At 41.4% G+C, this 17387-nt stretch overlaps 1 protein-coding gene across 1 annotated transcript in view; it reads left to right on the forward strand.

The window, feature by feature from the left end:
• Positions 1-1206: 1206 nt before the first annotated feature.
• Positions 1207-17387, forward strand: part of KCNAB1 (potassium voltage-gated channel subfamily A regulatory beta subunit 1) — a 399544-nt gene continuing 383363 nt past the window's right edge. The window contains exon 1 of the mRNA XM_067737834.1: positions 1207-1509. Within this exon, the coding sequence (XP_067593935.1) occupies positions 1268-1509 (242 nt within the window). The 5' untranslated portion in view covers positions 1207-1267. The remainder of the gene's footprint in view (positions 1510-17387) is intronic.

Consider the following 17387-nt stretch of genomic DNA (forward strand, 5'->3'; position numbering starts at 1 on the left):
TCTGAATCCTTGTCAGCATTTAGTGTTATCATTTTATTTTAGCTATTTTGATAGGTGTGTAGTGATATCTCATTGTGAATTTAGTTTGCATTTTCCCTAATGGTTAATAATTAAGCATCTTTTCATGTGCTTATTTGCCATTCCTCCTCAGTGAAACGTCTGTTCATACCTTTTGTCCATTTGCTCATTGGATAGTTTATGCTTTTATTCTTGAGTTTGAGTTTTTGTTTCTTTATATGTTCTAGATATAAGTTCTTTGTCGGATATGTGATTTGCAAATACTTTCTCTCAGCCTGTAATTTGCTTTTTTCATTCACTTTACAGGGTCATTCACAGATCAAAAGTTTTAATGTTGATGTGATCCAATCTATAATTTTTTCCTTTTATGGATTGTGCTTTTGGCATCAAGTCTAAGATTCTACTCTTAGCCCCGGTTCCTGAAGGTTTTCTCCTAAGTTTTTACCTAGAAGTTTTCTAGTTTTACATTTTACATTTATGTCCGTGATCCATTTTGAGTTAATTTTTGTAAAAATGTGAGATTTTAGTCAAGGGTTCATTAATTTTGTTTGTTTGTTTTTGCTTATGAATGTCCAGTTGCTCCAGCACCGTTTGTCAAAATGCCTATCCTTCTATTGAATTGCTCTTGCATCTTTGTCAAAAATCAATTGGGCATATTTGTGTGGGTCCTTTGCTTTTTAAAGTCACCTTATTAATATTTCCTATCATTTGACTGTAACATCTGAAAAAGAAAAATGTTTTGGGCCTTTCACCCAAATGAATCATGTCACTAGTATAATAAATTATTTGATTATGGAATATTTGATGATTTAGAGAGGTCTCATTACACACTCATGAATCATCCCCAAGGCCTTATGAGAAGAGAATATTTGGCCTATCTCCCACCAAAATATTTCCTTTTACCTAAATAGAAAGACATGGGGAATGGTGCCCATACTTTTTTTGCCCCAGGGCCAATAAGGGGTTGCTTAAGTTCGACTTTTCAAACTTTACAGGGACGAGAAATGCGATTGGCCTTGGTCAGGCTTCGTTTTGCACAGGCTTTGGCAGGGACTTATAACCAGCAATTCTGCCAGGAGCTCAGGATCCTGCTCACATACAAAAACGATAAGGGACATCTAAGGAAAACAAGCTGCTCCCTTTTAGGGACACACCAAAGCTAGATAACCCAAGATAATCATAGCAAGATACAGCCAGTCTTAGAGCTAAGTACTGTGAAGTTAGCTTTGCTTCCTTGAGTTTTTGAAGCATGCATCTGTATAAACCTGCTTGTGCAGACATCCCCAGCCCCAAGCTGGGTCTGCCCAAATCCAGCGAATCGGCTCTGAAATGTAGACGGCACCTAGCAGTAACAAAGCCTCCGCCTCAGGCAGCCTGTTGGCCTGTTAGGCCCAGTGGAGCAGCGGAACGGAAATATCTGGAGAAGTTTTTACGTGTCCATGGAATTTCGTTGCAGGAAACCACCAGGGCAGAGACGGGCATGGCTTACAGGTACTTGCTGGTTGCAATGTTATCCAGCCAGGGCACTGCACTGAAGTCAAAGGTTGTTGTTATTAAAGACAGAAGGATTGAAATAGCAAAAAAAATACTATATAGCAAAAGGAAAAGAAAAATGAACGCAGTGAGCCCTCTTCTTGGGCTGCCTTAATTTTTCAAGCTTTAATTTGTCCACTTTCTCTTCGCTTCAAAGATTACATAAAGATAGTCAAATTCACCTGTGGAAGTTCCCAAACTTGTGCCATTAGAAATGTCTTTGGCTTGATACTTAAGCAAAAATATGTGATTTAGCAGATCGTAATGAAGAATGGGTGCTCTATTCTTCTTAAGGGAATTTATAAATTAAGACTAGAATTTTTTTAATGCTGCCTGGCCTTCAAGGCTGTTATTTTCTTTTAAGCCTGAATCATGTGGTTGTGCTAATAGCTAATAAAGTAGTTCATGAGACTGAGCAGGTTCTTGAAATGACAGCACTTTTTATCAGTGTAGCCCAAGATAAATTACTGGTTGTTCTCTAACCTTCCAATACCATCATTTATTCTGTGAAAGATTAACAAAAAGGAGAATTTTTTTCCTAGTATGGGGTTGGATGTATAATCTTTTAAAATTGCTCTGGAATGGGAAGATCATTCTTTTTCTGAGCAATTATTGTTCAAACCTCTATAAGATATGTCTGTGCTTAGCTAAATCACCCAGCTGTACCCGCACAAGTACTTCCTTGACAAATGCCTAGAGTTTTAAATATCCAGGAAGCTGAGCAAAAGCTGTTCAGAAGGACAAAGGTGCTGGAAACTGAAAACAAAAACAAAAACAAAAAACAAAACCCCAAGCCCTTAGCATTTATAAAGAACAGTTGTTTTAGCTCAAGTCAAAACTTCCAGTTCACAGAATAAGATTGTTTTTGCATAGACAAGATGTCCCTAAATGATTTTATTTTTCTATAATCAAAAGGTCTATTTTAATGCAGTACCTACTGCTCTAGTTATCAGCTAATTTGATTAATAAAGCAATTTGCAATGAGATGGCTCATCTCTGGAGAGCTAAGTATTTCACACAGACTCTTTATGCAAAAAAGGGCTCCTGCAGAAGACGAATGAACTCTTCTAGGTTTACAGGGCATATAAACATAAGACAGCTCACCCCATCATGCTTTAGAAGTGGAGCCTAAGAAGAATCTAACAACCTTTCCAAGAGAACCTATGGCTCCACACCCTGGGATGGAGGAGGAGATGATGTCATTCCTCACCCACCTTTTCTGAATCTGTCTTTACTAGAAGGAGCTACCTTCTCTCTGACTCTCCGTATTCTCTCACTCTATTCTCCATGCTTTCCTTGACCCTCAGTGGTAATAGTGGTGGAATATAGATCTGGTGAAGATGGACTGTTTCGCTGTTTCAAAAACAATGTGTCTTTGCATCTTTGTCCCAGGATGGGTGGTATCACCATGAACACTTTTATAAATCTTCAGAGGGCAGGCCTCTTTCTCTCAATGTCCTGGTTTGAATATCTACTACATATTTTGTGATGTGTGCCAGTGTTAGACAAAGATATGTTCTAGGACAGTGTTTTCTAAGCACTTATGGAGCACAGGAATGCTCCCTTCAAATAGGTAAGAACAAAGGTCTCCTAGTTGAGGGTGGGGGATTGGAGCCCACCTGCTTGAGGGGAGCAGTCATCCCAGCTTGGTTTCCCAGGCACGCCTGCAGATCCCATCCTCTGCACGGCTTGAGAGTACAGTTCTGAGGTGACTCTTCAAGATGCCTTGGAGAGCATGGCTGGCAGGTCCATCTCACAGAGGCAGGCTCTTAGGCAAGCGTATGTGCCACTAGACCACATTCTACTAGGAAATGGGACTTAGAAGATCATTGTTCCTAGATCAGAATATGAGGAGAGAAAGTACAGTTAAATAGATACTTGGCCCCAGAAAATAGCCAAGGCTTTGAATTATGATGAACTTGCTATTCTCTGCCACCTCTTCCTGACACATGTCACCTTTACCCCTCCCCACTCCTTTCTCCAAATGTCCATAGTACTTTGTCTATTCTTTTTTCAAGGCACTTATTAAGTATCCTTATTTAAAACATTCTCCTTTAAGCATTAGGGATGGATTTTTAAGGAAGAGTATCCAGGTTCTCTTGGTTCCTGCCCAACCTGGCTTTTGACCTTGACTTCTTATAGGCGTAGTTGGGGTTAGGTGAGGAGACTTTTTTATTCTTCTTTACCTTGATTTCCACCTCCCCCCAAGACCGTGGCTATGTTAAAAGACCTCATTCAACCTGCCTTTTCTATTTTCTTCTTTCTGAAGAGTATTATTTCATGTGTAGTGGAAAGAGAATGGGCTTTGGAGTTAATCAGGCCAGAGTTCAAATCCCAGCTCTTCTGCTTTACAAACTGTGTGACACTGAGAGTCATATAAGTAGGTGTGACATATAAGTTCCTAACACACAGTAGATGTTCACTAAATGTAGGTTCCCTTCCTGCTTATTCTGTGTCTCCTGTCAATCATTCTGGGGGCAGGGGATGAAAGCCCCCTATAGCTGAAACATACAAATGGATAAGATAGAGTATTCTCAGAAAGAAAAGAAAGAATTAAAAACTTTGCAGTAATAACCCTGTGTATATGCTAAAAATCATTATGTTGTACTTTAAATGGGTGAATTGTATGTATGTAAATTATATCTCAATAAAGTGGTTAAAAATAATAAGAGAAGTTTTTTAAAAATCTGCAGTAATTCACAATCTGTGTAGGTTTCCATGCTGAGCTTAGAATTCTGAGCGGTCTGGAAGAGCCGGGTAAGCTGTTTTCTCTTCCTAATTTGGTCAGATGCCATTGCAGCCTTCAGCCCAATACCAGCTGCTCGGGTCCCTCAATCATCTGTGAGAGAGCATTATGTTGTGTTTCCATGGAGATTTGGTTATATTTCTAACTAAGGGTGACCAGGGGAGGAAAAAAAATCAGTAAATATGCAAACACATGTATCAACTGAAAAGAAATGGGAGGAAATTGTTTGAATGTGGTGTATAAAGTGCCAAGTTGCTGTGTCGATCCTTCTGTTGGCTTAGAATTTTCAGCAAAAATAGAAGTTTTTTGTGAATTCATTTTAAAAATATCTATGAAATAGTCACCCAAGAGGGTCCTTCAGTTATTTCTAGGAGGCTATCTCTATTACAAAGCATTGAACTCTGAGCCAGACAGTGAACCTGAGCTTGTGTCAAAGTAGAAATACACTGAGAATTAGTTTTATGGACAAAGCACAAAAACAATCTAGATGGAGTAAGGATGCAGTAGACACCCAGCTTTGAAGCAATTTTATAATACTCACATAAGCCGGGAGGAACTCAAATGGATGTAAAATGAAGGTCTAATCCAAGGGACCCCAAACTTTTTCTGTAAAAGGCCACATAGTAGATATTTTAAGATCATGGGCTACATCTGCCTTTGTCCTACCTACTGAACTCTGCCCTTGTAGGTGGAAGCAGCCATCGACAATAAGCAAAGGAGTGGGCGTGGCTATGTTCCAATTACACTTTACTTACGGACGCTGAAATTTGAGTTTCATATAATTTTCTCATACCACAAATCTTCTTCCTTTTATTCCTCCCAAACCATTAAAAAAAAAAGCCAATCTTATCTTACAGACCATATGAAAACAAGTGGCAGGCCAGATTTGGCCAGTAGACCATAATTTGCTGACCCCTGGTCTAGAAAACAAAGCTTTCAGTTGTACAGACTATTTATTTGTTGTGGTTATTCATTTATTTTTAAACCTCCTTGTTTCCAGAGGTATTTAAGGTGCCCAACTGCATATAATTCAGAAAGATAAAAATAAATAAAAAAAGAGGTAATTCACTGGTGGTCCAGTGGTTAGGACTCTGTGCTTTCACTGCCGAGTTCAATCCCCTGGTTAGGGAACTAAGATCTCACAAGCCACGTGGTATGGCCAAAAAAAAAAGGATGAGACCTAGAAAGATTAAGAACAGGAAAGGAAGGCAGCCTGGGTGAGTGAGGGTGACACGGGCAAGCCATGCCCTTGCACCTGGATTTGGCCCTGCGCTTTCCAGTAGCACCAAGCTGGGAAGAGGGCCATGGAGCTCTTTACAGCAGTCTCAGAGTCCTTTAGGTGAACACGAGCCAGCTGCTCAGGGATGGAACACTTCTCTCTGATGTGGAGATCAGAGAGAAAGTTCTCTCGTGGTTCTTCGTTGTGTAAATTAATATCTTCAAAAAATGTCCTTATAGTAAACACAGCAGTGTCCTCGGGCTTTTTCTCATGGGGCCCCTAATATTAAAAAGGGGCATTATATAAAATAACAATTCAGTAAAAGCAAGTGGGTGTGGTAGAAGAAATGACATTGGTTTAATAGAAACTGCATCAATTAGTTTGAAATTATTTACACTTAAAAAATTCCCCAATAATAATGACACAGATTTTGCTATTTTATAATGACAGGGCTTGTCCAGGTTCATGGAATGAAACAATTGTTTCTCACATTTAAAACAAATGCTAGTTGCCAACCAAAGACAAAATTTTCTATAGCCTTGAGCAGAAGGTGGGAGGGGACAAAAGAAGAAAAGGAGAGGTGGGGCGAAGTTTTGGAATTATTGATGTGGGACAGACCTCGGAGATAATCTGCTCCAATTTCTGGTCTTACAGCTGGAGAAAACTGAAGCTCAGAAATGTGTTTTCAGCCAACAACAAAGCCCTTGTCCTTTGGGTCCCAGTCCAGTGCTCGCTCCATAATCCATATTTATTCCCAGCCCTCCAACCCCCATCCCACCCTATGCCAACACACACCCTCACACACACACCCCACACCATACACACGCCATACACACACACCACACACACAGACACACCCCTACCACACATAACCTCACACACATCACATACACGTACACACCCACATACTCCCTTAGTCCACACACCACACACACTCCCCCATACCCACATACCACATATACACACCCCACACACACTCCATATCGCCACACACCACACACACACTCCACACACACCACACACATCACATATACAAACATACACACCCACACAGCACACACACACACACCCCCATACACACACCACACACACGTACACACACCCCCACATACCACACCCACACACCCACACCCACATACCACATATACACACCCCCCACACACTCCATATCCCCCCACACCCCCCCATACCCCCCACACATCACATATACAAACATACACACCCACACACCACACACACACTCCATATTCCACACACACCGCACTCACATCCCACACAGCCCGCACACACCTCCTCCCCTCCCCACACCCCCCTGCACATTCCATATCCCCCCCCACACCACACACCCCACGCCCTGCCTCCCGGGGTTGCTGCAGTCCCCCTCTAATCCAGTCTTCCAGGCACTGCTCTCATTGCTCTGCTCTGCAATCTGCGTCAGTCCTACTTCTTGGCACACTGGCCCTCCATCCCTGTCCTGAAACATCAAGTCTCACTCATCATTGCTTTCCCCATCTAGAATATTCTCACACGTCCCCCTTGCCGAGACAAATCCAAACCACAGGCTCTCCCTTCTCTCTCACAGAATGACTTGTCTTTGTTCCATATAGTTTGGAGTGTGTGTGTGTGTGTGTGTGTGTGTGTGTGTGTGTGTGTCTCAAAAGTATGCTGTTGTCATATTGAGGAGAACAACTAGAGCTTATACTATTTTGCAATCCTCCTGTGCTTTGCACTTAGATAGCATGTATTGCTTCTTTGAGGTATATGCATTCAGAAGTTGGGGAACAGAAAGAAAGACTCCAAAGACAAGTAGGAATGTCCCTTTCCCCCATTTATAGTGCTCTAGCCCCATATTTCCTCCTTTATCTTAGATATAATATGTTACTTAGCCTTGCTGAGTCTCAGTTTCCTCTTCTGTAAAATGGGCCTAATTCAACTTACCTCATGACAGTGTTGTAAGAATTAAATGAAGTCACATTTATGAAAGTGCTTAGCTCACTGCCTGCCATGGTGGGAGCCTAACAAACAGGGTTTCCTCGCTTCACCTCCTTCTTAACCAATCCTAGGAATCCATCGTTTAGTCATCTTTCAGAGATTGAAAGAAAAAGGGTGTGGTGTTGTATCTAAAAAAGAGAGAGGGGCAGAAAATAAACATGTGTAATTAAATCTTACACAGTTCTGAGCATATCACTCTCCTTTCCTCACTTGCTTACATACATTCTTTTTTTGCTTCTACTATTGGAATATATCCTCAGGATCTATTGAGAAGGTGTTTTTTTTCTTTTTACTTCACACATGGCCTCCTATTTAATGAAAACAGCCTCAGGAAACATTGGAATAAATTACTCTCCAAATGGTGTAATAGAATGATAAAAATCATCTTTTATCAGTCTGTGTATTTCCAGTGCCTAGCATTGTGTCTAGAACAGAAATATTTGAGACAGAATGAAATTAAAAGGGCTAAAATGCCCACTGGTACCTTCTAGTACCTCTCCCATTCACTTGCCACACTGCCTGAGAATTTCTTCAACTAGAAGCTCCAGTTCTGTTAAAATGGAGGTGTGTAATCTAAGCTAATAGGCAGCAGAGCAAGAAGGAAACAGGACAACGGCCAGGCCGACCTGAAAACAGAGAAGATAGGAACGAAGTCTCTAGACTGGATCAAGGGGCAAGCTTGGGTGTCGGGGCGTGGCACAGTGGTGCAGGGGCTGTGTGGGGATACCGGCGGGCAGGCCTGAAGAAGAGGGTGGGAAAGCCAGAGAGAAACCTCACTCACCTACCAGCTTGTAACAAAGGTGTCCTGGCAAAGCGTTTGAAAACATTCATTAACTGATAGAATTTTCATTGATCTCTAGATGAAGATTCTAATGATAAGTAAGAACTAGTTTTCGCTCTGAACACTCTTTCCCTGGGTTCCGTCAAAGTGAGAATGTGGTGTCCTGGCTGGAGGATTTGCAGACCACCTTCCCCCCAACCCCTTTCTCTGATCCTCTGATTCCTTATCTATGAAATGAAAATGCACATAAAGCCCTCCTCCCAGGATAGTGCTATTCACGCAGAGTCACATAGTGGAAGCTTAGGAAAGACTATCCCCCTCTTGACTTCTCCGCTTTTCATGATTTCCATGACAGTGTGGAAGCTGAAAATTATTTTTGTTCCTAAATTGAGCTCACTGTCTTCCTCCCAGCCCCCCACCCCCAACCCTCCAAACCCTCCAAACCCTCCTTCACTGCATACTCCGCTGACCTACTTTTTTCATGGAATGCTTGGCACACTCAGACCTGCTTGAAAAGTAGCTATGGCCATGGCCATGAAAATCAAAAGCCTAGAAAAAGTGCTAGCTGAGCAGGGGGTTGTATTTTCCACATTAAAAAAAAAAAGCCTACATAAGTTATTTTAGACTGGCCTCATTTTGGTCAGTCTCGGGGCCTGTGCTAATTTTCTCTGAGTCCTCTGGCTGTGGCTCTCCTGGCATCAGCTGGGCTGGAGGAACGTTGCAGACACTGAGATGGTCCAGTCTCAGAGCCTATGTGACTACTTGAAACCCTCAGAGCCTGCTGGTAAAGGACCTAGAAGGCTTAGTGAAAGGGGCCTGTTCAGAATGGGGCCGAATATTTATTTACTATTGAATGGAACAGAAGTTCTAAAACGAGTATGTTTTAGAAGTGTCAGTTTAGATAGAAAATGCTTTAAAATTTAAGCAAAAGTGAGAGATGAGTGCCCCTTGGATTTGAAATATTAATTTCATTCTGTTTTGAAATTTCCACATGTGGTTTTCCAGAGGGAAAGTTGTTTTATGCATAATGAAAACACTGGAAATTCAGGGCTCAAGAACAGCACTGTGTTATATGAACACTCCCTTTCTCATATAGGAAAAAGTTGCAGCAGTTTCATATTAAAAACAAAGCATTTTGAGACTTGGTTTCCCTGCACAAGGAGCAACTGTGAGTCAAATATATTTTTACCCAAGGGAAAAAAACAAAACCTCTTCCTAAATTTATCTGCAGTGCCTGTAAGTGCCACTAGGATGCACTATTTCATTAAAAAAAACCGAAGCGCTTCATTCAGTTCCCTGAACCACAGAAAGCAGAAATCTTTAAACTTTTTCCAGGCAATCCTAGACCAGAACTTAAATTTGAATCTGTATATTTTCCTTGATTGTGAAAATTAAGAAGCATCTCTTTTTATATCACAATGGGAAATCTTCTATAGTGAGAAAAAGTAAGAAGTTATGACCAGTAACACTTAGGATTCTGAGAATCTTGTAGCAGGGATATGTTATCATAACCTAACCCAGTTAGATATTTGATAGAGAAAATTTTCTACGTCTGGGGGTTTCCAAGAATGGGATTCTGAACTACACTACAGACCTCTGTGGGTGACTGGTGGAGAAAAGAAAGGCAGACATGTCATCCCCTTGGCCTTCCTTCAGAGAATGTTCTGTTGATGTCTTCTGCCCCATCTCAGGTGAAGGCATCTTGTCGCACAGTTAAGATGGAGCAGATGTAGTGAATCTGGAAGGATTGTGTTGTCAGGATTGCCTGGGAGAAGTCTGGCTCAGAACCCACGAATGTTCTTAGAACCATGACCCTGCAGGTCTGGCTCAGCACCAAATTAGAAGGTGGTCAAATGATGGTGCCCTTCCTCCTCTGTAACCAGGTTTTTGCTTATCATGGGACACCTCTCCTCGCCTAACACCTTAGCCTCTCATCAGTGATTCCTCTGCCTTGCCCTTAGCTAGTTATCAACTGATGCTCCCTAAGATTTCAATTATATATTTTGTGATGTGCGCCAATGTTCAGATGAAGATACATTCCAGGACAGTGTGTTTCAAACAATCATGATGCAGAAAAACACATGAAGGCAAAGCGGTCCCAGTTGAAGGTGGGGTCCTGGGGTATCTGTAAAATATGTCATATCCAAAGAAACCTCTAATGGTGGAAGTTCAGGTAGTAGAGGAGCTATTTTTAGACAACCTATCTAGTCTTAAAATCAGATTATGAAAAAAAACCTTTTTTATTGGAAAATAATTTCAAACATACAGAAAAATTGCAAGAATAATATATAGAATATCTGTAGCACTTTAATCTTTAATATATTGTTAACATTTTGCTCCATTTGATCGTGTTCTTACCTGCTTGCTTTCTGCATCCTCCCCCCACCTCCAATGTATTTTTCCAAGCCTTTTGAGAGTAAGTTACATCCATAATAGCCCTTTACCCCTCAGTACCTCCTAAGGGTAAGGATATTCTTTCATACACCCCCAAGTACAATTACCAACTTCAGTCAGATTTACCTAGTTTTTATCTGATCCACTGTCTGTATTCTCATTTTGCCAGCAGACACAATAGTGCCCTTTATAGCAATTTTTTTACTCCACCAGTACTGCATCTAGTTCAGGATCAAATATTGTATTTTGTTGTCATGGCTTTTTCATTTCCTTCAATCTGGCATAGTTCGGACTGGAATTAGTTTTAGCACAGGGAGGAGGTCAGTGGGAAAGAGGGTGGTGACTAATTGCAGTGTCTGCTTTGGGTTGGGAGGTGGTGCTATGGTGCCAACACCGTCTCTAAGCGCGGCCAGAAGGCCTCCTGGCTACAGCTACCAATTCCGCATCGAGGACTGTGTCTTCCACAGCTCCCCAACAAGGCCACCACATCGTCATCTTGACCTTTAGGTTCAAAGCTGAGGTGGATCTCAAAGACATACTGACCTAACTGACCTACATAAATTCAGTCCCCTATGTTTATCTGCTTAGCACTTCTGCTGAGGGGCGTGCACTGTGGGGGGCTGTTGAGAATTACCAGGACCTGAGTGAGGTCCTCTGAGCACTGACAGGCAGGGAGGGCAGGCAGGGCCAAGTATGTGATTACCTGGGACCCTCTAGCCTCCAAATCAGGCACCCATAATGCTTGGCCAGGGAACCATGCCAAGAAACTAAAGCAGCAGCCAAAGGGAGAGGCCTCTTCCAAACTGGCTGCAGAGCAGAAGAGTGTGGCTTCTGGCCACACATCCTGGTGAGCCCACTGGGAGAGGTGGGAGTAGCTGAGAGGCCACAGCAGCCAGGGAGACACAGGCTCTCAGTGGGTCACGTGGAATATTTTTAGATAAGGGAGTTTTGACCCAATTGTCTATTTTTCCCTCCATGATATTCCTTTTAATTTGTTAAGGCAGAATGAGATAGAAGCTCTGAAAATTGTAGAGTGTGGGTGCAGAATGTGCAGCTCATTAAGTATCTAAGCTCTTGCTTTAGCATTTGGAGGGTCTGTAACAGATCACTGATTCACCCTGCTTTTGAAATTTTGCAGCATTAGACAACTCAACACACAGTGACAACATGTACATTTAGAAACTGGTTATGGGTTTTAAAAGGAGCCATGATTGCTTCTTGACATGACCATTGTGTAAGACCAGAATCTCTATGCATAATTTCCCAAAAGGTTAATCCTTGCTGTAACATCTTTGTAAAATTCATCAAATTAGCACCTCCTTCCTTTACCCCTATTTTTCCTCTTACTACTCTTTTTTTCCCCCCTTATGTTTTATGGCTCTAATGTCTTATTTCAAAAGGTCTTCCCCATAAAGGATAATATGTCTTTCTGCAATGTATTCTAGCACATTTATGGTTTCATCCTTCATATGTAAGTCTCTGTCCCAGCTCAAAGTTCTTATATGAGATAGCAACTTAAATTTATACTTCTAAAATTCCCAAAGTCAGTTTTGATAGCCTAAATTTTCCCCACTTATTTGAAATTACAACATATATAGCCCAAATATCAGAGAAGCTTACCTTGTCTTTTGCACATCAGATGAAATGGTCTTGAACTGGAAACAAAGAATTCCTTCTACACTCCAGATATTCTTGTGGAAGTTTCTGTTCTTCTAGTCATTTTGGGCTTAAATTGAATGACCTCAGTTTTTGTTTGTCTGAAAAAAAATTGTATTTAGTTTTCTTTTTTGTCTGTTTTTTTTCCTCTTACCACTTGGATTTGTTTGTTTCCATATTGTTTGTCTCGTTCACTGGAGTGTGAACGCCAGGAGGACAGGGATGTTATCTGTATGGTTAATTGCAGAATTCCCAGAATCTAGTATCTAGTGTAAAACTCAATAAATGTTTGCTGAATAAATGAATGATTAAGCAAGAGTATGAGGAATAAGCCCTCATTTTTCACTGGCAGACAATCTGCTGGATTATCAGACACAGGGCGTTGCTCCACCAGACTCTCCATCCACAGCCTCCTTGCCACTTACTTCCCAACCTTCTCTCTTTACTGAAAAGATCCAAAGTGCCCTCATTTGTTTTAGTGGTACTTGGGGGACAGCATTGTTCTCGTAGGAAATAGGTCCTGAAATCTTGGATGTTAGAATCCTTTGAAGCTGCCCATTATAATGTCATAAGTCCACTTTATTGTTTCTTCTCCTCAGACATCCATCTCGTTTCACTTTCCATTCACTCAGTTATTTCACTCTATTCACAGAGTCTTCACTGTACTTTCCTCCAGAAAGTTCTCTGTGATGTCACTGTCCAGTCCTAGTGGAGTCCTGGGTTGTGACCAGATGAGATACTCACAGCCTTCACTCTGCGTATTCCTTGCTTCTCCTGAGATGTGTTGCTAACATGCCCACGTTACGGAGTCATGGGTCTCTCCTCCACTCCTTCCCACCACAAGCTGTCCCCTTCTTACCCCTGTCCATCAATCCCATAGACTAGCCCTCTTTAGTTTACTCTTTTCCTAATCAATTTCCATTTCCATCTCATTACAAGAAGGGTATCGTCTCATTATAATACCCAGGTGTCATTTCCCAAAAGACAGAGATGAGTCTGGAGGGTCAGCCCTCCTGTTGGGATTCCTGGATGACTCTACATCATCCTAAATATACTAGAAGGTTCTCTCTCTACTCGGCAATTGTGGATGATTGTGAGTTCTGATTGGAGCTTCTTGTTCTTGGTACAGATCAGACTTTTCCAGGAACAACATGGCATGCAACAAAGGCACTCTTCGGCTGGTGATTAGCAAATTGCAAGATGATACCTTGGGGTATCAATAGGTCATTGTGGGGTTTCTCTTTGGAGCCTGGCCCCATTCCACCTCCTGAGCAAGACCCTGACCTGTTCAATTCAGTGTTAGTGGGATGGGCAATGGCAACAATAGGGTCGTACTTATCCACTCAGGGGCTTTAATTGCTTGAGGGAGCCTGGTTGAGACTCAATGACAGTGGACAGAGTCCAACTATCTTCTTTCTGCTCCTTCCTCACAACCATTTCCTATCCAAGGACCTTCCATTTCTGACTCCATGTTCACCTATCCTTGGTTTCTGCATGTCCTGTATAGGTTAAATATTTTCCCTGCTATATCTCATGACCCCTTTAAATTGTTGGGTGATCCAAAACATATTCTCTCAGAAGATGGAAAATCAGGTTCACACAGCCAAATCTACAAATCCATATTTTAGTATTCATTGGTGGCACTCTTTTATGAAGTTATTTTGTACGACCACTAACCAGTCCTTATTGTTTCGGGTGCAGTATCTGTTGTTCTGTTGAACTCTTTAGCTTATATCCTCCCAGACAGACACAGATTTTATTCTTTCATTCAAGAGCTATTGCTGAGTGCTCACCTATATTATACATTATTCCAGACATGGGGGACACAGCAGTGACAAAACAGACTAAGTTCCCTGCTTTCTTTAAGATTTCATCCTAGTTAGGGTGAGGTAGACAATAAACTAACAAAATAAAGTGTGTAACATTTCAGAAAGGATAAGTTCTCTATAGAAACACAATACATGGAAGGAAGATGAGTATATGTGTCAGGGGAGAGTTACAATTTTAAATAGTGTAGCTAAGGAAGGCCAACTGAGAAGACAGCAGTTGAATAAATGTCTGAAGGAGGTGAAAAGGACAATCATATGGGCTTCTGGGGGAAGAATACTCCAGACAGAGTGTACAGCACAAGCCTAGAGTAAAAGTGTATAAGGGAGAAACATCACAGAAGCCAGTGAGACATGAGCAGAGCGAATGATCCATAGAGTAGCAAGAAAACATGTTGAGAAAGTAAAGGAAGTGCTGCAAGTTCAGGAGGTTCCCAAGACCTCCCTAAGGTTCAGTGATTCATTATAAGGACTCACAGAATTCAGCAAAGCTTTTATATTCACATGTATAGTTTTTATAGGAGAAAGATACAGATTACAATCAGCATAGAGACGAAGTGGCCAGAGTGGGGTCCAGGAGAACCAGGCACAGAGCTTCTAGCTGCCCTTTCCAGTGGAGCCATGTGGAGAGCGCTTTTCTCCCAGCAACAGTGTGTGACAGTGTGCATAGAACGTTGCCAACTAGGGAAACTTAGCAGAGCCTTGGTGCCCAGAGTTCTCATTGCAGATCGGCCACATAGACACATTGACCACCTGCGTGGTTGACCTTGGTCTCTTGCCTGTATGGAGGTCAAGCTGATTCTTTGTGGCCCAAGAACCCTACTATATAACACACATTTAGCATAGACCATCAGGCATGGCCCAAGGCCTCCAGGTAGATAAACACACTCCTGGTGGGTAGAGCATTCCAAGGGCTTAGAGGTCACCTCTCAGGAGCTGGGGGCAAAGGGTCAAACCTTTCTTTGGTCAAGGTTAATACTTCACTGCACAGAAGCCATATCATGCAGGTCTTTGTAGGCCATTTACAAGATGTTGGCTTCCATCTGTTTGAGATGGAAGACTTTGGAGAGTATTGGTCAGGAGAGTGACATGATTTGATTTGTTTTTACACAGGGTTTCTTTTTTTAACAGGACCATCATGGAATGAATAACATTCCAACAGCTAAGTTGGAAAATAGACTGAAAGGTAGAAGCAGGGCTACTGATTAGGAAGTTACTATTATGGTCCAAGTAAGAGATATCAGTAGGTTGAATGAGGGTGAAAATGGTGAGAAGCAATCTGATTTTGGGTCACTTTTAATAGTGGAGTTAAGAGCATTTGCAAATAAATTAGATGTAGCATATGATAAACAGAATAATCAAAGATGACTCTAAGTTACTTGGCTGAGCAGTTGGGACAGTCAAGTTGCCCTTAAATGGGATGAGTTAAGACTGCAGGGGAAGATCTGGTGGGAGGAAGAGTAGGAGCATGGCTTTTGGACACGTGAGGTCGAAACACCTGTTAGACCACAAGGGAAAAATATCAAGTAGACAAGAGCCTGGAGTTCATGGGAGAGGTCTGGGCTGCAGGTTTATATTCAAGATATAAAGATATACGTCTTGAAGTCATCAGTCTATCATGAGAGTGTCAAGCCATGAGACTGCCAAGTAAGTGTCAACAGAAAAGAGAAAAAGCCTAATGAAGAAAAAGCCAAATGAAGGAAGGAGGCTGGAGATATGAACTGTGTTAAATACTGCTGAGAGGTCAGTAAGGTGAGAACTGAGAGGAGACCAAATGGATTTAGGAACATGGAGGCTACTGTTAACCTTAGTAAGAGCAGAGAGAGCTACGTATTTTGTTTTATACCCAGAGATGTGCTTGATAGAAGAAAACAAAAAATATTTAGGAAAAATTTTAAAGTTAATTCGGAACTCCTAATTAGCAGAACTCTGACTGCCACCCACTGAACAGCATCTCTGGATTTCCTCCTACCTATGAACAAAGAGAAAAATATACAAAATCATAGCTGAAAACTTAAGTTGGCCCAACATATAACCAGAAAATAGAGTGATTTTCTAATAATAATTATGTTTGTAAAGCTGGATTATTAAACAGATAACTCATGGAGTTATCTGTTTGCCTCATGAAACAGCTTCTCTGCTTCCTGAATGACATAATGCCTGTACCCTGTTGTCTGCTTTTCTGATTTTGGTGCTCCCTTTGTTCTGACATCTGGAGATTTCCCTTTCTAGGCCTTAAGCTTGCATTTAAATTTATTTTGTTACAGTTTATTCAGCAATTCTTTTTGCTTGGAGTGTGTATGTGTGTGCGGGATGTTCCACATCAATTAAGTCTTTCATATTGACCTGAAGTTCACTTTTTAAATCAAGACAAACAGATATCATACTTAACAATCTGAATGGACTCAATTAAAGAAGAAAGGACAGGGCTTTCCTGGTGGTGCAGTGGTTGAGAGTCCGCCTGCCGATGCAGGGGACACGGGTTCGTGCCCCGGTCCGGGAAGATCCCACATGCCGCGGAGCGGCTCTGCCCGTGAGCCGTGGCCGCTGAGCCTGCGCGTCTGGAGCCTGTGCTCTGCAACGGGAGAGGCCACAACAGTGAGAGTCCCACGTACTGCAAAAAAAAAAAAAAAAAAAAGAAAGAAAAAAGGACAGCAAAAAGTTTAGAAGAAAAAACAACCAAATATTAGGAGTTGTTATTTTTAGGTGGTAAGAATGTGAGTGATTTTTACCCCTTCCTCTATTCCTAATTTCCAAATTTGTATATTACTATTATAAAAGGGAGGAAAATTGCAATTAAAATTGGATTCTAAGAATTTAAGGTACATGCTTTTGAAGTTCTTTTCTGAGCTACCTTAGATCTAAAACAAGTATTGAGATTGAGATTCGGCAGTTTGATCTGCAGTAAGGTTTACAGATAAGGACTCCCATTCTGAATTTAACCTGGAAAAAAATGTGCGCCTTTATGTAGATAAATTGAAATGCATTCTATCAAAATGCTTCCATTCTATAGATAACCTTGAATAGCATAGACCATCTCTATCAGAAATATATGGGTTTTTTGTTGTTGTTTTGTTTTGTTTTGCAAGTAACAGAAAAACTAACTCAAGCTGGCTTAAGTAACAAAGGAAACTTACTGGCCATGTAACTAAAAAGTCCAGAGATAGGGAAAACTCCAGAGATAGGGTGGATTTAAGGTACAAACACTGTAGACAGGATCTA

The sequence above is a fragment of the Pseudorca crassidens genome, chromosome 5, assembly GCF_039906515.1.
Source record: "Pseudorca crassidens isolate mPseCra1 chromosome 5, mPseCra1.hap1, whole genome shotgun sequence".
Taxonomy (NCBI): Eukaryota; Metazoa; Chordata; class Mammalia; order Artiodactyla; family Delphinidae; genus Pseudorca; species Pseudorca crassidens.